Below are 22,327 nucleotides of genomic sequence, written 5' to 3' on the forward strand. Positions count from 1 at the left end.
CTTCTTACAATTTTATAAAATTAAACATCAAATCTTTTATATTGAAATATATGAATCGAACAAATATATCAATTCTTTTATATTAAATTTTATATTTTATTTATATTTGTTTTTATGTTTACCAATCATCTTCATTAATTCCATCGCTTTAGCAATACTAAAGAGCAAGTCAATGTGATTATACTAAATTTATGGGACTAAATATATTTTTTAAAACTTGAAGGATAGTTAGTGTAAAGCAAAAAACATGCGTTCACAGGAGACACGTGGTATTGATAATTTTACCATTTATAAGATTAACAAATACCAATAAACTATCAATCTTAATTCTATAATCAAAACAAGTAACGAATTAAGAAACGATAAAAATATATAAATGAGAAATATAATCATCTCTAATCCTACCAATAACATATGGATTATTGGATGTAAACATGAATGAAAAGAAGTGGATGGTTGTTCCTGTTAAGACCATGTCAAAAGATTAGAAAGGTATTTAACGTGGATGCCACTCCACCGCACCTTCCTTGTCAATTCTCAACCCCAACAACCCCCCAAACATACCATGCATTATTGTCTAATTACTTGCAGCACGTTTGCCCACCCAATTGGAGAAGAAGGAAGGCAAGCTTCAAAATTCTTTTACCATTTGGTTTAGTTTAGATGATTAGGTGTTTCATTACAAGTGTATAACTGTCATAGTATGTATAACTCAATTTCAAGACTAACAAGACAAACTTGTGCACTATGTGTTAAAACGATGGAAAACTATGGGACGCCGGAGAAAGGATCCTTTCTTCCTCACTACCCGACATCTGTGGGACTCCGAAGAAAAATGACCACAGAAATCATATGTCCCCAGACAGAGATCCATCTCTTTCCAAACACAACACCATGGATGTTGCCATTATTGCTTTAAAATGAATCAAAATATGCATGCTCAACTCATTTGACTCGTTATTATAAACAAAGTTTTAATATAAATTAAAAATCTACTCATAAACTTATCTTAGACAAAATCCAAGGTATTAAATAGCAGTTAGACTGAAGCTCATTTGAGTCTAATTGAAAAGATGAAACTTCAATACATTTTAAAACCCATCGGCTCATTACAATATGGAAATGCAGATTGAAGTGTCGCACTCAACAAAAATCGTTCTACGATAATTGTGGGTAACAAAATAGGATGCCCGTCAAAAGAGAAATCCAAAATTTTAAAGGAAAATGATAATTGTGAGCAACAAAATAGGATAATTCGGCCTGACCTTTGAATCTGTTTTGGCAATTGGCTTGATAAGATCTGAATCTACAGATCTAATGCTAAAACAACGATCGCAACAAGAAAATAGCAATGGCCACTAATAGAAGCATCCCATAAAACCCAAGGTTAGAACTCTTCTTTTTTGGCTCCAGAAATGCCTTACCCAGCTTCACATCACTCAGAGACAAGCACACACCGGGGTCTCCCATTTTTACCTCACTACCAACCAGAACCGAGTTGTTCACCCCCTGAATATTGTTGTTTATGTAAATGTTTATATTACAACAATTGGGTGACTCACCAGAAGTGCCACGGCGGTTGATCATTGCTGCACCAACATTCTTTCCTTCTAGATTGACACGTTCAAAAGATCCATAGCCGCTTTGTCCGGACATGAGATGACTGATTAATTTCAATAGATTGATAGTTGCAGCTTCTTCCTCTTGTTTGCATCCCCAGAAGTTTTTCATTGTGGACTTTCCCACTTCGCACAGCTTGATTCTTTGAATACTCCATCAGTAATGTGTACTTTTCTTTAACTACAAGCAAAGTAAAATTCCTTTGGAATGACTTAATCAACACTCTTCTCCATCATAATCCAGGGTTGGCTACAAAAGCCATAGGTCTGCCTCAAAATCCAACTGGAAGGAATCACTGTAGAACCTACCCATCAAACAAACATATGGGTAGTCCACTCGGTCAAGAAAAAATAAGTAAATAAAAAGCGCAAACAGATGGGTACTCCATTCCAAACCATGCATAAATACAAATTTTGTTCCTTCACTTGTATTAAAACCAAGGCTAGACAAGCAGGCCAAATACTGCCCTTTAGTAGAACAAGAAGTGATCAGAGTATTCTCAAAATTGTACAATGCAATCATTGAAGGACCCTCCTTTATTCATTACATGTGTCAACAAAAACCACTCTCTGGAAACCTATGGTTAAAAGACTCGCTCATCAATCAATATGGAAATTTTTCCAAAAAAAAAATAAATCAATATGGAAATTAAGGTTGCTGTTATCATATAAATTAATCACAGATCTAAGAAATTAATTAACAGCATTGTTAAGATAACAAAATATTTTCTCATAAATCATGAATATATCGAAGCAGAAGCTTTGCAATAGCAATTATTTTTGTATAATGAAATTGAGGGATACATTTGAAGGTGTCAAAATTGGAAAAACACGTTCAAAATTAAAGAACCGATGACTTTGATGGCCATGCAGCTGGAGATAACGTTTTTGCTGACAGTCGAGCCATATTGTGGCCCACCCTTACGGTATTGGATAAGAAACTCAACAGGATATCCCTTCAGCTTATGCGGCATAATACTGAGATCATCAAAAGTTAAGGCTGCAAAACCCACTAGAGAAATCAGAGGTGTAAATGCCTACATACAAAAATTACAGAAATGTCATTGAAAAAAATAATGACGGAGTTTAGCGCTTGAAATTTATTGCACAAACCATCTGGTGACACAACTGTATCTTGAGTAAGGGCATTCATTTCATCTAAATTCAATATGGTAGGAGTGGGCAGCGGAAAGGAAACTTTATTGAGAAACATCTCCCGAGGCATTGCAATCGCCTGAAATCAGTAAGACCAACATGAAATAAATAGAAAATTAAAAAATCAACACTTAAAGTTAGTCACCTGATGGTGCTATACCTGAAGCCTGTACCAACACTCATATGACCACGGAGAGAAAGATGAAACCACCTAAAACGAAAGTAGACTTTGCTGATGAACAATACCATAACACACTTACTAGAGAAAACACTTTTCAGTACGTACACATGCACAAAGACGCGTATGCATGCAACTATTAGGAATGCTTTTTTTTTTTTTACTGGCACTGCAGGAAAGTGACTTGGGCGGACCCCAACCTTTGGGGAACAGATCATCCTTTGAAAACTTAAAGCAAATAGGACAATATTTGATATATATGTGTGTGTGTGTGTGTGTGTGTGCGCGCGCGCGCACGTGTGTGTATTAATTAAGTATACGTAATAAGGAAAAAATTGAGGTGGCTTTCAGTTTGTAAAGCAATAAAAGATCCTCCAAAGTGCTAATAAAAAGCACATCAGTTTCTGACGAGTTACTTTGCATATAAAGGAAAAGGATGTTGAGTTGAATACTGCATCTGATGTCAGGATTGACTTGTCACGAACCTGATAAATAGAAAGAAATGTAATTGCAGCAGTTTTGGGCTGAACAATGGAGCCCATAAATGCACTGCGAGTACCAAACATCTCGGGTATGTTTGGTTTGTGTTTGAGAGATGTGTTTTAGAGATAAAAAGTACGAAAACATGTTTGGTTTGGTTTTTTTTAAAAGATGTTTTGGAAAATTATTTTGAGATAGAGTTTTGGAAAAAGTGATTGATTTGATATGTGTGAGAGAGAGATTTGTTTGGAAAACTTGTTTGGTTTACAAGTTTTGAGAAATTTTTTTGGGAAAATTTGTTTGGTTTGATTATTTTTGAAAACTTGTTTGTAGAGAAAATTTCCCAAAATTTTTTCAGAAAATCAAACCAAACGAGCCCCTCATCTTCAAGTTCTGTTATACTTACACATGTTCATATCTTAGGTACATTATTTTTTTTTCCTATTTAACAATAACATAAAATGAAAATTTTGCCAAATTATATGTTCACATAAGAAATATCTATACATTTAATTTAATAGAAAAAAACCCAGGATACAACCTTCTTGAAAAAAAATCCTTAATTTTGCAATCCTACGTAGGGGACTTCACAAGAAACCTATGAGTTGATAGAAGAAATTATCCTCAAATCACAGATAGGCTAAACAAATTTCCTTACAATTTCCAAATAACTGAGAACATAAGAATGAGTTTGTGTTATTTAACAAAAAAAAAAAACATATGACTGAGTTGTAGAGTCGAGTGACAATGACGAAAACAACGTAAGTTCATAGAGACCAACACATAATTCATATAGTGTCTGATTACTCCCTACCTTAGCAATGGGAAAAGGAACTTTCACATAGCGAGGCCATTCACGAATCATGTCATACATAAGCTCTGCCTGCAGCACCCTTGAAAATCGTTAAAATCCACTCCACCTGACAACTTTGGTGCGAAAACGAAAAGATTAGGAGATAGGCAGAGAAATTACCAGTTCATGCACAGTGAAGACTTCTGGTCCACCAAGTTCAAACACTTTCCCCATGCTGGTGCAATCGTCATTTAAGGCCGTAACAATTGCAGATGCGACATCAACAACATATACAGGTTGAATACGGCAATACAATCCCTTCAGAAAAATATCCACAAGATTTGGACAGAGCTGAAGTTTCCTATTATCCCATATCACATTTATATTTCAACGAATTTTCAGTTAATAGATTTGAAGAGATACTTGGTGGATCCATCCCCAATGAGTGGAAGGAAGCCGTAGTTTTTTGCAAACTGCGCCCACCGATTTAGGATCCTATCTTCTGTACCAATCATTACTGCAGGTCTCAATATTGTGGCCTGAAGGCAGAACTATATCAGTAAGTCTCCTCTGAAAAGAAGGCAATAACATTAAAAAATGGAAAGGTGTAAAATAGAGATATTGAACCCTGCATCATTTCAAATAAAATAAAACCATTGCAGTTAACATGAGCACTTTATAGGGATATATTATCGAGTGACAACATGAAACCATAAAGAAACTTCACCCTCAATGTGATAGCATTTCCCTATTCTATATCATGTAAGAGTAAGTTCTCAATCAGTATATCACCCATATCCCAAAGACAATTTGGATGAGGTTCCAAAGATCAACACAAACAAGGTCTAACTTACCTTTTTCTTTAAAAAAAAAAAAAACAGGTGGTGTTCACTATTAAAGCAGAAATCTTATTTCTGCTCCAAGTTCATTGGGAAGCAATGGTTTGGACTTTGAAAATCCAAAAACATTTGATTGTGGACATTTTAAAGTTTGTGGTTGGTTGGAGTTGGACTAGACTTGATCTGTTGGTTCCTTCTTGCCTTGTTTCTGAACTGCAACAATATTTGGTTTACAAGCTTCATAAAAAGATTCCTAGATCCACAAATTAGAAACCTGATTCTACTTCATGGTTCTTCTTTATTTTTAACACAATCTGTATCGTTTCCTATCTCGAAAGAAAAAATAACAATATATATTATAATTCTTTTTCTCCCGGAGTTGCAAAATGCATGAATTAGTACCTCTTCAAATTATACAAATATGCAAGGCCACAAAAAAATAAACATGTGCTGTGTGCAACCTTGGCCATTTGACAACATTACAGACTTGTGAACAAAATTAAAGGTGAAATTCATCAAGATATTAGAACTGACAGTCTTATCTCTCAGAGTTAGGTTAAAAAGTTTGATACTCAAAATCTTACATAAAAGTTCAAGCATTGCCACATCATTAAGGCTGCATTGCCTTCTTCTTGTCTCCATAACCACTTTTCTGATATAGAGCAATGCCTCACATTTGCATAAATGGTGTCATGATCTTAGTAATGATAATGATTTTCCAACTAAAAAATCACAAGAAAGCAAGATTGAGATCAAAGGCTACATTGCACCCAGCATTAAAGAGCGTACAACTTTGGTTCATATTTGTTACCAATAAGTAAGACAACTACAAGATAAATTTTCAAAACAAAATCATCAGCTAGCCTTAAAAATAAATAAATAAATAAAACTTTACTTACTAAAAAGACCACGGGCATAACCTTACCTCTGGTATTTCTCGCATGATAGCCTCCTCAGCAGCAGCTTTAGCTCTTAACATTCTGGATGGAGATGATGAAGAAGCCCCTAAGCAAGAAACTTGTATAAATCTCATGATACCACCATGTTCCTTAGCAATCTGCAAACACAACATAATTTGAAACCTTAAATACAGCAGATGCTCCCAGGAGAGACGGTTAGTAATTTCAGTAATTATGTGATGGTATGGTACAGTGCATGTCACAAATGTTTCAGAGTTGTTACTACCCTGCAAGTCATGATGGTTACGGAAATTGATCAAGATAAAAAAAGGTTCTTTGTCTTATTCAAATCTTTTTTCTCCCTTATTAATCATGTGGGCAATAAACCTTACATATTAGGTTAGTGAGGTCTCCTTTATTTCCATAATCTAGCCTCTTTTGTTTCAAACAACCACGTCAAATGTTAAATTTACTTCTACACGTTAATCAATTTCATATATGAGGTTGACATCTCTCCTTAGAGTCTGGCAATTTGCTCTCAAAAATAAAAATCAATTAAATATCTCCTAATTGGTTGTCAGTCTTAGCCATTTAGGCCTCAACATAGACCATAGTTCAGACTGTAATGGGTGTATTTGGCATTTTCATATTTGGCATACACAACCTATCATTGTTGTAAGGAAAATCATTTATGGGGGGAGAGAGAGAGAGAGAGAGAGAGAATCTACCACTGCAAGCTACTCAGCCATATATTGGTTCACTTCCTCAAAGCTATAATTGCGAGTCTCATATTCCCTTCCTACCAAAAAGGAAGTTGATAAGTAAAAAATGTTTCAATGCAACAAAAGAATATGGTATTGATAGGTCTAGTGGCAGCTTAAGATTGCATACCAATAAGATTAATAACAACATTAGCCTTTGCCATTACAGCCTTGATTGAATTTTCATCTCTTGGGTTGTATTTCATCGGAACTATTTGCAAAATAAGTGTGAGAAGGACTGAATTCAAGTAAACAATGAATGGCACTGCATACAACATCCACCCAATCAAACAAACCTGTACCTCATATTTTTGTTTTTGTTTTTCTCTTTCGTGTGCGTGTGTGAATAGCAAGTCATGTTCCATTTTACCTGTCCCAAATCACCCATCAATTTGAGATGACGATGAGCATCTTCAGAACCTCGAAAAGGAACCAACACTTGAGAACCCATTTTAGCTGAAAATAAAGTATAAGCATCAATTTGGATTAAAAACATATATTTTCAAGAAAACAAATTCAGGATAAGAATATTTTTTTGATAATGAATATAGCAAATTCATACTATTTAATCAAGCAAGAAGGTGGTTTTCCTGCATGGTCTTCAGTTAGAAAATATCTGATTTGTCTAAACAACTACAAATTAATAAATAAATAAAAATTATAGCCAAATATAGTTGGAACTTGAAAGGTAACAATTAATATTATTCGTATTTTGTGCAAAGAGAGTAAGCAATTATATACTCCCTCCTTTTTTCTCTCTTCCTACTACTCAACATGCCTCTCTTTTCTTTCCCCATCTGCTACACTTTCTCCTCCTTACATGAGTTTTCATCGGTTGACAAGTGCACCACCTTTAGCAATTAACATAACAAAACTATAATTGTTTGGGCACCAGTTCTGCAAATTTGTATTCCGTATTGACCAAGAAGATGTGCTGCTAAATCACTCTTTATCCCACCATTTTTACCAGCCTCTCCCTTCTTCATGCGGCAGAACTTGATTTTTTTTCCTCAAACAAATAAAAGAGAAGATGACTGCTTACCCAATTCTAGAGAGAGAGAGAGAGAGAGAGATCACTTCCACCTTTACTTCAAAGTCTTCTTGTTATCTTCATATTTTTCAGTTACTTCAAAACTGTCCTTCCTCTTTTAAGTCTCGATTACTGCAAACGCCAACTTTCATCTGTTCTACCAAATTGGTATGGGGATTACCAAGCAACCAATGCATATGCCTTCCATAAAACCTCAGTTTATGTGTCTACAATCTTTATAAAGAGAAAACTCCATTTTATTTATTGTGTCACAAATTTTGCCAAGAGACGTTATTTTATTAACTTGAGCCCAAACATGAGATACAGTTAGGGACTCTTGAATATAATATAATGGGAAGAAAAATTATGTAAATTGAAAGAGTTAGTTAACGATCCAACTCACCAAGTTGTTGCACAACATAGCACCCAAGAAACCCAGTAGCTCCAAAAACTGTAGCGACGACGCCACTGCCAGACAGAACACTTTCAAATTATATAAGAATCCAATTTAAGTTCACAACTATAGAATTTGGATTAGTTCCAAAAATATATAGATATACAGATATATAGTGTTAGGACCCTTTGTTGTCAAATTCCATGGAAAAAAACTAAGGTTGTAATTTTCCAGTTTTCTAGTTTTTGTCTTCCCGCTCGAGTGAGGAAAGTGACGCTCGAGCGGGGTTTGCACTCTCACAACATCTGTTACGTCTGCAAAACTACTGGGTGTTGTGATTGTACGCTCAAGCATGGGATCTTCCGCTCGAGCGTGAATCCTGTATGAAACACGCAATATGGAGTCTCCGCTCGAGCGGGAATTCCCATGCTCGAGCGGACCACGCGATCTCAGTTACTATATATTTGTGTGTTGGTTCAATACTAGGGTTACTTTTCCTAGATCTTCTTTAAGGGTCTTAGGGTTTTGTTTGAGGTTTTCTTCTGAAGTTTTTGGTGAGTTTTCTTTGATATATTTGAGAGGGTTTGTAACCTATGATCTAAGATACACATATCAAGGAGGTTGATTGATTACATACAAGAATAGTCTTCTTCAGTGGATTCCGAAGATTCAAACGTGAAGTTTCAACGGAGTTTGATTCTGTACGTAGTCGTTGATTCGACAAGTGAAGTTGTGGATTCAACTTCAGATTAATCAATTCCGAGACGAAGGCTTGGTGAAAGAGTTACAGAAGATTTGAAGACAAATTGGAGTAGTTGGGTAATTTGTTTGTCATCATTGTAATCTTTCTTTCTTTAGTAGTGGATTGATTAGTGACATTTCGCCCGTGGTTTTTTATTACAATTGAAGGTTCTTCAATTGTGGTTTTTTCACGTAAAAATCGTTTGTGTCGATTTATTGTTTATTTCGAAAACAACAATCTAAATCACTTTCGTAAGTGCTTGATGATTTAGATTGTGTGTTTTAAATGATTGGGAATTAAAATATTTTAATCTTGATCTAATCACGAATCACTTAGGATTTTTAATTGGTATTAGAGTAGGTCACTCTTTGTTTTTTATCAAAACTATAGGAGTGTGATTTTGTGTGATTGGTGATATGGATTCAATTCGTGAAGGTAACTCGACCCATAAACCTCTGTTACTCGATGGTACAAACCATTCTTATTGGAAAGCTCGTATGAGAGCGTTTTTAAAATCCATCGATGAGAAAGTTTGGCACTGTGTGCTCTATGGGTGGAGTAAACCTACTGTCACCATTGATGGTATTGAGATTCCCAAACCTCTTGATAAATGGGACACAACCGATTATCAAAATTCGAGTTGGAACAGCAAGGTTCTCAATTCCCTTTTTTTGCTCCGTCACATCTGAAGAGTTTCGTCGTATCTGCACGTGTGAGGTAGCAAAAGAGGCTTGGGACATTCTTGAAACAATTCACGAAGGTACTACTTCTGTCAAAAGGTCAAAACTTCAACGTCTCACCTTTGCCTTTGAAACCCTTTTTATGCGTGATGATGAGACGTTTGATGATTTCTATGTAAAACTTAGTGCACTCGGTGAAAAAATCCCTGAAGCTAAAGTTGTTGGAAAAATTTTGAGGTCTTTAACCGAGAGGTTCCAATCAAAAGTGACAGCCATTGAGGAGGCTCAGAATGTTGATACCCTCAAGCTTGATTAGTTGGTTGAAAACTTGCAGACTTATGAAGTCCACCAGATTTCTAAGAAAAAACAAAAAGATAGTGTGGCTTTTACTAGTGCTCATAAGACTGCAAAAACTCCGAAGACTGAGTTTGATTTAGAGTCTGAGATGACGGCTATGTTTACTAAACAGTTTAAAAAAAATTTGAAAGAAAAGCAACCACACAAGCCAACCAAAATCTATGGAACTGTATTAAATAACTAAGAAACATAAACATACTATCCATCCATAAAAAACATACTATATACCCATCTATCCAACTGTATTAAGTCAATAACCAAGTATATAAACTGTAAGCAAAAATCAAAAATCTATCAAGTATGAACAGTATCAAGGATATGAACAAACCCCACTCCCCTTTTTTGTCCGGGAGGGATTAAAAATCAAGAAAAACAGAACTGGACATCAAAGATCATGGAGCGGGTGGCTGTGACTGCATTCGAAGCAGAGACAGGATCTGAGCCAACTGAGAAGAAGACTGGACCACAGACTCCTCAATGCGCCGTGTAGAAGCCTCTAAGGCAAGGAACCAGGCATCAACAGTAGTCTCGAGATCAGTGAGCCGAGCCTCAAAAATATCCATCTGCCTCTCGAGTCAGTCAAACTGTGAAGTAACAGACTGCTTAAAAGACTGAAGCTGGCCACGAGTCGTACGAACCGGAGGTGGCTGCTCCCTCTCACCGAAAGCACCACCGAAGCGGCATCATACTCAGCCTCTTTTGCCATAGCAGCAGCATCACCTGTACCTGCACCAGACCAACCTGCCCCAGTAGAAACCCCCCGAATATGAGATTGACTTTGAGAGACAGTCTTTTTGGTAAAGGGTCGGGTAGGAGAACCAAACTCATCCTCATCAAAAGACGGGACCTCAAACTTGGCGAGAAGCCGGTTGATTAGGCACCCGTAAGGTAAACCAAGGTTATTGCGCTCATATGCTGTAACCATTTTCTGGATGATCAATGTGGCAAGATCAATGGAGCGATTTTGAGCGAGACACTGGAGGACAAACCCTTGGTCCTGGTTGATTTCGGAACTATGGGTGGTGACGATAACATTTGCACACACAACGAGGTTAAGCAACCTAAACTGAGGGAGAAGCTCATTTTGTTTGATTAAGGAACCGGAGGGCCAAGGATGAGGGAAACCACATAAGGCATGGGCAACCTCATTGAAGTCACAAGTTGGGCGCACTGGAAAAGGATAAAAGATGGGGAATACTTCACTAATCCCTAACAACTCTCGAATAAGATCAGTGGTAACAGTAATTGACTTTGACCTGACCCAAGTCTTGAAGGATGGACCAATATCATCAAGACTTTCCATGTTACAATAAAATTCTCGCACCCAAGTTAGGTTTTGAGAACCAAAAAATAAAAGGACATTATCCCTACCCAAGGGATCGAAAAGTGAACGGATAGGGATAGACTCGAATGTGTTGGGTTGAACATTACGTTCAAGATGAATGGTTCAGGCTGGATAAGACTCGCGAAACAACTTGGCTTTCTCAAACGAGAGAAATCGGTCAGAGTTAAATGTAGGGCGAGAGGCAGTAGACTTTCGTCTCTTAAAAGTAGACATGACTAAAGCAAGACAAAGAAACAAAACCAAAACACAAATGCTGGGAGTTGTTGTGCACAAATGTTGTGGATGAAGCAAATGCTTCATGACTATGGGATAGAACAGAACACTCTCACTTTTTTCTGTGATAACACAAGTGCCATAAACATTTCAAAAAATCCTGTCCAACACTCTCGCACCAAACACATTGACATCCGTCATCACTTTATTCGAGAGTTAATGGAAGAAGGCCTTGTTGCTCTTGAACATGTGCCCACTGAGCATAAAAAAACTGATATTTTTACAAAACCCCTTGATCTTCTTTGGTTTGAGTTTCTTAGAAAGACCTTGTGTGTGGTGCTCAGTAACTAGGGTGTTTTTTGTTTTTTTTCAAGTGGGTGTGAGTGGTTGGCTTTCTGTATACTTGGACATCATAATCTCAATGTCATTGATTCCTGTTATCTTTGCATCAAAAATGAATATGAACACTGCTCATGCTGCTTACAAGATCTCATTCTTCTTTGTTCATAGCTCATTCTGAATGCCCATACTCATTTACTTCATGATCTCATTCTGTACCAAGGTTGTTAAAATCGAAATCCTAAGTAGGATCGGTGAGAGGGTCTGGTAGATTGGATCGTAGGATCGGATCGATGATCGTAAGATCCTACTTTCTATTAAAAAAAAGATAAAAATTAAAATTAAAATGATACATATTAAAAATAAGGTAAAAAATCATAAAATCTATGATCCTACTTACGATCCTACCTATGATCCTATACGATCTCATACGATCCTACACGATCCCATGCGATCCTACACGATCCTACTTGCGATCCTGTTATAACATCGATCCTATAACGATCTGGATTGTTTTGGCAAAGTAGGATCGTAGGATCGTACGATCCAGATCGCGATTTTAACAACCATGTTCTGTACACATCCTTGAGATAAACTGTTGCAGGGGTTTCTGCACAAGTGATCAAAGTTCTCTATGGACCACTAACAGTGTTTCTTGTATTTTTTCAGAGGAATTGACCTATACTAGTATATCCTGGGTGATGTTGAGTCTCTTAACCATCTACCATCTTTTTTTCACTTCTATGGTTTCTCTCTCAGTTCATTGAAATCCGGACATTAGGAAAAGGCTACCTCAGAGACACCAACCAGGCCATCCTTTTTTATTTCATTCTTCTCTGGTTTGGTATCCATACTCTTGAGCGTGAATGCCACCAGTGAGTGCCCACAAGAAAGAAAAATTAAATAAAAAAAGAAAAATCATTTATTGAGGGGGAGTCTCCGCATTTACTCAACAAATACCCCGTGATTCCCAGTGGTTTGACTTTTCTCTGTGATGTTCAGTTACTCTTGTCGGAGGTCCAACCATCCGATCACTACAAGGATTAACTCTAGCTTTGTGGCTCTCAAGGATTGAACACACACACATTATTTTCGTGAGCTCTCATGTGTGTTTTTGAGTTATGCATTCTCATGTTGTTTATGCTCATTGATTAAATTCTATCTGACTTGTTCATGATCTTATGATTCATATTTTGTTTTACTGTACAAGTTTTCAGGATTCATGGGTGATGGATAATCTTATTTGAGTGTTATAGTTCAATTATCCTCCTCGCTGTTTACAGGGCATTTTTTTTTTCGGTTGAGTCGTTCTTTATTTTAATAAAAAAAAAAAACAAAAAAAACAAAATTGGTTTGGAGGTGTTCTGTCCCCGCTCGAGCGGCAGATCTCACGCTCGAGCGTTGATTTCAATCTTGCAGCATTTTGTGCCTTGTTTTACAGTTCTGCGAGGGTTGTTTTGGCGCTCGAGCGTCTGTTTTCGAGCTCGAGCGTATCCACGCGTGTTTTGGATCACGCTCGAGCGTCCATACTCTCACTCGAGCGGACTGGTTTGGTTTAAAACTCCCTCCCTCGACTCTTCAGTTCATTTTTTTCTCCAAGTTTCATTCTCTCTCCTAGGGCACCTTGGCGATTCAGTCCACTGCTCTTCCTTGGTGTCTTCTTTGGTGATTTCAGTGTGTTTGCACACCTAAGGTATGTCTCTCATCGCTTTCTCCTCTGTTTTTTTTCGTTTTTTTTTTTATAGTCTTTCTGTCATTTTTTGTTTCCTAGTGTTCATTTTGATTGGGTTTGTTTAATCGAGTGTCTCTTGGTCTGTGTTAAGTGAGTCTTTGGCACTTTGAGATGAGTTAAGGTCTTCTCTTGTTGATTGTTTCTCTGATTTTCATGCTCACCTTGATTCATATTTGAAATATTTGGTTCTCTTGAGACAACATTGTTGCATCCTAGTCTTATCTACTTGACTCATGTTGCTATATCAAACTGTGCTACTAATGTTTTGTGTTTTCTCTTTTGGTTTATTTTTGTTTTGGGTTAGGGGTTGTGTGTTTTGGTTTTGTTTCTTTGTCTTGCTGTAGTCAAGAGACGGAAGTCTACTGCCCCTCGCCCTACATTTAACTCTGACCGATTTCCCTCGGCTGAGAAAGCCAAGTTGTTTCACGAGTCTTATCCAACCCGAACCATTCATCTTGAACGTAATGTTCAACCCAACACATTCGAGTCTATCCCTATCCATTCACTTTTTGATCCCTTGGGTGGGGATAATGTCTTTTTATTTTCTAGTTCTCAAAACCTAACTTGGGTGCGAGAATTTTATTATAACATGGAAAGTCTTGATGATATTGGTCCATCCTTCAAGACTTGGGTCAGGTCAAAATCAATTACTGTTACCACTGATCTTCTTCGAGAGTTGTTAGGGATTAGTAAAGTATTCCTCATTTTTTATCCTTTTCCAGTGCGCCCAACTTGTGACTTCAATGAGGTTGCCCATGCCTTATGTGGTTTCCCTCGTCCTTGGCCCTCCGGTTCCTTAATCAAACAAAATGAGCTTCTCCCTCAGCTTAGGTTGCTTAACCTCATTGTGTGTGCAAATGTTATCGTCACCACCCATAATTCCGAAATCAACCAGGACCAAGGGTTTGTCCTCCAGTGTCTCGCTCAAAATCGCTCCATTGATCTTGCCACATTGATCATCCAGAAAATGGTTGCAGCATATGAGCGCAATAACCTTGGTTTACCTTACGGGTGCCTAATCAACCGGCTTCTCGCCAAGTTTGAGGTCCCGTCTTTTGATGAGGATGAGTTTGGTTCTCCTACCCGACCCTTTATCAAAAAGACTGTCTCTCAAAGTCAGTCTCTCACATTCGGGGGGTTTCTACTGGGGCAGGTCCAGTGTTGTCAAAGGCGCGCCTAGGCGCACGCCTAGGCGCAAGGCGAGTCGAGGCTCAGTATCTGCGCCTGTACAGGTACCAGGCGAGGCAGATTGAACCAGGCGCTCGCCTTAGACGCGACTTGATCAAGGCGAGAGAGGCGCAAGTCGATCGCCTAGGCGCGACTCAGTGTTCAAGTCGTAGATCTGATCTAACGACTCAGATAACCTTTCGAATGGCTCGTAATCACAGAGGATTACGACCCATGTAGCATATGAGACAAATACGAACCCTAATCGATCGATTACGAACCTGTGTTCCAAAAAAGAAGTCTGCGACTCGACTTCTCGCGACTCGACTTCGATCGACTTCTCGCAGGTTCGACTTCGCAGGTTCGAGATCGACTTCGCAGGCTCGAGTTCAACTTCGATCGACAACGTCTGGGCTTCGCAGATCGACTCTCTCCCCTTCTCCTTCTTCTTCGATCGTCTTCTTCGCAGGTTCTCTGTTTTTTTTTTTTTTTTTTTCTTTTTCTTTTCTTTTACCTTCGTTGAAGGTTATCTGTTTTTATTTTTTATTTTTTATTTTTTTTTCTTTTCTTTTCTTTTGATTATGATAAATAAATAAATCCATAAATAACTTAATTAATTGATAAATAAATTCATAAATAACTTAATTAATTGATTATGATAAATTAATTCATTCATAAATAAATAAATAAATAAATAAATTGATTATGATAAATAAATAAATAATTTTTTTTTTCAATTATTTGACTTTCATAACCCTGATTATTACATAAACAAATAATTAATTAATTAATTCATACATACATAAATAAAAAAATAGATATTTTACATTTATTATGATTATATTATACTGAAATTGATTCATCATTATACTGAAATTAATTAATTCACCATTAATTAAAAAAATTGAAAATTGATTCATAACATTAATTAATTCATACATTACATACATTAAATTACATACATTATACATTAATAGAAAATTGAATGTAACATAATTCACCATTAATTAAAAAAATTGAAAATTGATTCATAACATTAATTAATTCATACATTACATACATTAAATTACATACATTATATTATACATTAATAGAAAATTGAATGTAACATAATGCACCATTAATTAAAAAAATTGAAAATTGATTCATAACATTAATTAATTCATACATTACATACATTAAATTACATACATTATATTATACATTAATAGAAAATTGAATGTAACATAATTCACCATTAATTAAAAAAATTGAAAATTGATTCATAACATTAATTAATTCATACATTACATACATTAAATTACATACATTATACATTAATAGAAAATTGAATGTAACATAGGAATAAATGTAATGGAATGTACATTAATTAATTAATTCATCATTAATTAAAAAAATAGAAAATTGATTCATACATTACATTCATTAATTAATTCATCACATAACATGCATTACATTCATTGTTATTTATTTTTTGTGTTGTGTAGTAAGTACTAAGTAGAAAATGACATCGGAAAGTAATAGAAAAGATCCGGCGTGGCAATATGCCCATTTGGTGGAGGAGAATAATTTAAACAAGTTTGAGTGTAATTTTTGTGGTAAAGTATCAAATGGAGGTGTTGATCGGGTGAAACAACACCTTGCGGGAGGTTATAGGAATGTCACTGCTTGCCCGAAGTGTCCTTCTCATGTAAGAGAAGAGATTAGAGAGTTCATGTCCAAAAAAAAGACACAAAAAGAAGAAATGAACATGTTGCCTGATTTCGATGGCATGGACATGGACATGGAAGATGAAGATGAAGATGTCGTTGAGATCAATGTCAATCAACACCGCAACTTGACAAGTAGTAGCCAAGGTTCATCCAAATCCAAATCCAATCAAAAACGCCAAAGAGAAAAGGGCCTATGGATGTTTACTTCACACCCAATCCTGAATCAGTGGTGAAAAATTGAAAAGACCAAGCAAAAGGGAAACAAATCAAAATTGATGCAAATGACCCTTACAAAAAAGAAATGAGAGCTCGAGCACTACAAAGATTTGCAAGGTGGATGTATGATGCTGGCATCCCTTTTAATGCAGTAAATTATGAGAGTTTTGGACCAATGATCGAAGCCATTGGCCAATATGGTCCTGGTATGAAGCCACCGACATACCATGAAGTGCGGGTTACCCAACTCAAAAAAGAAGTGAAACATACTGAAGATTTGATGAAGTATCGTAAAGAGGATTGTGCAAAATACGGGTGTTCCATAATGGCAGATGGTTGGACTGATAAGAGAGGAAGGACATTGATTAACTTTTTAGTTAATTGTCCAAGAAGAACCATGTTTGTTGAGTCGGTTGATGCTTCTAGCTATTCAAAGGATGGGCAAAAGCTATTTGAATTACTAGACAAGTTTGTGGAGAAAGTTGGAAAAGAGAATGTGGTGCAAGTTATCACTGATAGTGCTGCAGCTAATGTGTTGGCGGGTAAGAATATTTCCTCATTCCTTACATCAAAATTGTTTACTCATAGTTTGTTTTGTATTTAAAATTTAAAAACTTGAAAATAATAATTCTTCATTATTGTTACATTATAGGGAGGTTTTTGGAAGCTAAGTATGAACACTTGTATTGGACACCATGTGCTGCTCATTGTTTGGACTTGATGTTAGAAGACATTTTCAAGATACCTAGACTGAAAAAGACATTTGAAAGAGGTATTGCAGTACATGGCTACATTTACAATCGGCCTACGTTGCTAAACATGATGAGGCGCTTTACAAATTTGAAGAATTTGATCAAGCCTGCAAAAACTAGATTTGCAACCGCCTTTTTGACTTTGTCTAGGATGCATCAACAAAAAAACAATTTGAGAAAGATGGTCACCTCTGAAGACTGGACCTCAAGCAAATGGGCAAAGGAGCCACAAGGTAAAAGAATGGCACAAACTTTGTTGATGCCTTCATTTTGGAATACTGTTGTGTTTGCCCTTAAGGTCTCGGGTCCTCTTGTCAAAGTGCTTAGATTGGTTGATACCGAGAAGAAACCTCCCATGGGATACATTTATGAGGCAATGGATAGGGCAAAAGAATGCATTGCAAGTTCATTTGATCATAAAGAAGAGAAGTATAATGAAATTTTCGAAATCATTGACAAAAGATGGGATGTTCAATTGCATCGACCTTTACATGCAGCTGCACATTTTCTTAACCCAGAATTCTTTTACCCAAAAGCGTTAGAGGTGCAAAGAGATCATGAAGTGATGAATGGGTTTTATGAATGCATGCAAAGGTTGGTCCCGGATGTCACTGTTCAAGATTTGATCACTAATGAGATGAGTATTTATATGAAGGCTGAGAGTCTTTTTGGCAAGTCTGTTGCGATTAGGCAAAGAAATACAAGAGCACCAGGTAATATATTATAGACTCATAGAATTTATTTTTAGTAATACTTTTAGTAAAACTTAATATTTGGTAACAATTATTTCTAACTAGTGGATTATCACAGCTGATTGGTGGGCATCATATGGTTCTTATACTCCAAACTTGCAAACTTTTGCCATAAAAGTCCTTAGCCTAACATGTAGTTCATCGGGTTGTGAACGAAATTGGAGTGTATTCGAACATGTGAGTATTTAACATTCTAACTAATTTTTTGTTCAATTCAAATATTTTTTATTCTAATTATATAGAATTTAATATCTTTTTAATAATTGCAGCTTCATAGCAAGAAAAGAAATAGATTGGAACAACAACGTCTCAATGATTTAGTGTATGTCAAATACAATAGAACATTGAGATTTAGGTATGACATGCGCAACACTCTTGATCCCATATCTTTGCAAAATATTGATGAAAGCAATGAGTGGTTGCTTGGGAGGATGGATGGAGAATCAGATGAAGATAATGAGCTTGTGTTTGATGATGATGATGGCTTGACGTGGGCCACTGTTGCTAGAGCTTCTGGAGTAGAAGAAAGTAGCCATGCAAGTAGAGCAACAAGTTCACGCTCAAAGGCACAACCGAGGATATCTAAATCATCAACATTGACTCCACTTCAATTAATAGATGAAGAGGAAGCGGGCTCAGATGACACAGAGGAGGAAGATGTTGAGGGATACAAATCAACTGATGGAGAAGAAGATGATAGTTTGCTTGCCATTGATGCTGAGAATGATGATTGACTGACACCGACCTAACCTACTCTTTCTTTTGATATTGATGTTTTTAAGTGTTAAGACATATATTAGTATTTGTTGGATATTTATGTTTTAGATGTTTAGTGTTTATGTTTTTATTTTATTGAATGTGGATTATTTGATCTTTAAAAATTGAAATGTTATGTAATATGCACTTTCATGGCTTTGAGAATTATTCTATATTTTGTCTTGAATCTTGATTACTTTTTATTTTTTAAAAATTGTCTTAGTACTATGAATGATTAGTCTATATTAATTTTTCTATTTTTTACGAATACTGTGCGCCTTACTTCAATAAAGCCCGCGCCTAGCCTTGCGCCTAGGCTCCAAGAGACCTTCGGCGCCTTAGTGCGCCTTGAGCCTTTAAAAACACTGGGCAGGTCGGTCTGGTGCAGGTATAGGTGATGTTGCTGCTATGGCAGAAGAGGCTGAGTATGACGCCGTTGTTGCCGCTGGTGCTCTTAGTGAGGGGGAGCATCCACCTCCGGTTCGTACGATTCGTGACCAGCTTCAGTCTTTTGAGCAGTCTGTTACTTCATGGTTTGACCGACTCGAGGGGCGGATGGATATTTTTGAGGCCCGGCTCACTGATCTCGAGCCTACTGCTCATGCTCGGTTCCTTGCCTTGGAGGCTTCTACACGGCGCATTGAGGAGTCTGTGGTCCAGTCTTCTTCTCAGTTGGCTCAGATCTTGTCTCTGCTTCGGATGCAGTCACAGCCACCCGCTCCATGATCTTTGATGTCCAGTCTTGATATCTAGTTCTATTTTTCTTGATTTTTGATCCCTCCCGGACAAAAAAAGGGAGTGGGGTTTGTTCATGTCCGTGACACTGTTCATACTTGATACTAGATAGATTTTTGGTTTTTGCTTACAGTTTATATACTTGTTTATATACTTAGTTATTGACTTGATACAGTTGAATAGATGGGCAAATAGTATGTTTTTTATGGATGGATAGTATGTTTATGTTTCTCAATTATTTAATACAGTTCCACAGATTTTGGTTGGCTTGTGTGGTTGCTTTTCTTTCAGGTGAATTGTTTAGAGACTTTGATTACAGAAGTGCATGGTTTTTGGGATTAGTTTGTGTTTGTTTTTTCTTGGTGATTGTGATAGGAAAATTGTTTTAGAATGGTTTTGTCCGAGATTTGACAAAGGGGGAGATTGTTAGGACCCTTTGTTGTCAAATTCCATGGAAAAAAACTAAGGTTGTAATCAAGTTGTAATTTTCCAGTTTTCCAGTTTTTGTCTTCCCGCTCGAGTGGGGAAAGTGACACTCGAGCGGGGTTTGCACTCTCACAGCATTTGTTACGTCTGCAAAACTACTGGGTGTTGTAATTGTACGCTCGAGCGTGGGATCTTCTGTTCGAGCGTGAACCTTGTATGAAACATGCAATATGGAGTCTCCGCTTGAGCGGGCATTCCCACGCTCGAGCGGACCGCGCGATCTTAGTTACTATATATTCGTGTGTTGGTTCAATACTAGGGTTACTTTTTCTAGATCTTCTTTAAGGGTCTTAGGGTTTTGTTTGAGGTTTTCTTCTGAAATTTTTGGTGAGTTTTCTTTGATATATTTGAGAGGGTTTGTAACCTATGATCTAAGATACACATATCAAGGAGGTTGATTAATTACATACAAGAGTAGTCTTTTTCGGTGGATTCTGAAGATTCAAACGTGGAGTTTCAAAGGAGTTTGATTCTGTACGTAGTCGTTGATTCGACAAGTTCAGATTAATCAGTTCCGAGACGAAGGCTTGGTGAAAGAGTTACAGAAGATTTGAAGACAAATTGGAGTAGTTGGGTAATTTGTTTGTTATCTTTGTAATCTTTCTTTCTTCAGTAGTGGATTGATTAGTGGCGTTTCGCCCGTGATTTTTTATTACAAATTTACAATTGAAGGTTCTTCAATTGTGGTTTTTCACGTAAAAATCGTTTGTGTCGATTTATTGTTTATTTCGAAAATAGCAATCTAAATCACTTTCGTAACTGCTTAATGATTTAAATTGTGTGTTTTGAATGATTGGGAATTAAAATATTTTAATCTTGATCTAATCACGAATCACTTAGGATTTTCATATAGAATTTGTAATTTCAAAACTGGCTCATAGTTCAGTTAATACTTATTCCAGAATATTAACCAAACAGATTAATAATAATTAATCGGAATAGTTGCAAAATTATTTAGGATAAAACAGACTTACGAAAATTATCAAATTAAACTAGTAAGGCCATCTCCAACCGTTCATCAAACCTTGCATCAGATTTGAAATTTGATGAAAAAGTCACTTTTTGGAGCTCCAATGGTTTTAACAAATTGGTATCAAAATGAGAATGAAACAAAAAATTCATCAAAGTGAGAACAGGCTCCAAGTTTCACCATTTTACCGTGCGTGACCGTTGGGGGAGACCAACCGGTCAACCAGCCGGTCGACCGGCCGATTGACCAACCGTTCGGACCGATTCCCTTTCAAATAGGTAGGTTCAAATAGGTCGAAAGGTTCAAACAGGTTAAAAAAAAAAATTTAGTCTTACCGATCGACCGATCGGTTGACCAACCGGTCGACCCTTCCCTCAATTAGTCTTACCGGTTGACCGGCCGATTGACCAACAGGTTTGATGCTCTGTCGTTTGATGCTCACCATTGGAGGAAGCCGTATCAAATTGAGAAAACCTATTTTTTACTCAGATTTGGTGAAAAAATAAATGAACGGTTGGAGATGCCCTAAGCCAATCTAAGATCATGAGAATTAAAATTTCATAACCCAATTCTAATAAAGCCAACCCAGCATATATGACGTAAAAAAAAATCGAAACACGAGAGTAGATTTGAAGAAGAGTTACCTGACAGATGATCTTCCACCTGTGCCCTTGCGAACTAGATGTCCCACACCTTTGGTGGTAAGGGTAGATGCGTATCGCGGATGATCGTTACCATAATCTGCAACCAAGATCACTAGTTTACGATCTGTGAGCTGGTAGATGGAGTTGAGAGATGAAATTGCAGGTGAGAGCTTCAAAGATTGGTGCCCTAATTGCCTTGAAACGACCTGCATTGTTCTTCTTCAGTCGGAGTGAACATAGAGAGAGATCGGTCTGCGAACTGGGGACAACTGCGCAGATGGCAAGGGTTTCTATTGCGCCGGTGGTTGAAGGCGCTGTTTGGGTCGGTTTTTTAATTTATAGTTTTTTGGATAAATTACACTAACACCCGATATTTAGATTTAATACATATCATCACTTAATATTTTAAAAATTACATTCTCACCTTTGTAGTTACTAGTCTCATTTCACAAACTCCTATTTATATAAAAAGTAACAACTCCTAATAGAAAAATAAATAAAATTACATTGGAAAAAAAAAAAGTAAAGCAAAGAGGAAAAAAAAATAGAAGAAATAAAGCAAAGTAAGAAAATAAAGAGTG

At 36.7% G+C, this 22,327-nt stretch overlaps 3 protein-coding genes across 3 annotated transcripts; 1 reads left to right on the plus strand and 2 right to left on the minus strand.

Moving 5' to 3' along the window:
* Positions 1 to 1,320: 1,320 nt before the first annotated feature.
* On the minus strand, positions 1,321 to 1,731 carry LOC114295175 (uncharacterized). Its single transcript, XM_028239370.2, has one exon. The coding sequence runs from the start codon at positions 1,729 to 1,731 to the stop codon at positions 1,321 to 1,323; it is 411 nt and encodes a 136-aa protein (XP_028095171.2).
* Positions 1,732 to 2,264: 533 nt separating this feature from the next.
* Positions 2,265 to 22,078, minus strand: LOC114295168 (NADH dehydrogenase [ubiquinone] 1 alpha subcomplex subunit 9, mitochondrial). Its single transcript, XM_082906583.1, is given in 11 exon segments — positions 2,265 to 2,619; positions 2,733 to 2,853; positions 4,247 to 4,315; positions 4,406 to 4,528; positions 4,648 to 4,764; positions 5,990 to 6,121; positions 6,692 to 6,762; positions 6,855 to 6,943; positions 7,099 to 7,180; positions 8,158 to 8,222; positions 21,747 to 22,078. Coding segments are annotated over 11 exon segments (1,266 nt in total). The 5' UTR covers positions 21,959 to 22,078; the 3' UTR covers positions 2,265 to 2,434.
* On the plus strand, positions 16,696 to 19,079 carry LOC145807769 (uncharacterized). Its single transcript, XM_082906582.1, has 4 exons — positions 16,696 to 17,193; positions 17,304 to 18,116; positions 18,214 to 18,332; positions 18,425 to 19,079. Exons 1-4 carry the CDS (start codon positions 16,737 to 16,739, stop codon positions 18,887 to 18,889), a joined length of 1,854 nt encoding a protein of 617 aa, XP_082762708.1. The 5' UTR covers positions 16,696 to 16,736; the 3' UTR covers positions 18,890 to 19,079.
* Positions 22,079 to 22,327: the final 249 nt, after the last annotated feature.

This window comes from Camellia sinensis, chromosome 14 (genome assembly GCF_055761805.1).
Source record: "Camellia sinensis isolate YWXY chromosome 14, ASM5576180v1, whole genome shotgun sequence".
NCBI classification, from domain to species: domain Eukaryota; kingdom Viridiplantae; phylum Streptophyta; class Magnoliopsida; order Ericales; family Theaceae; genus Camellia; species Camellia sinensis.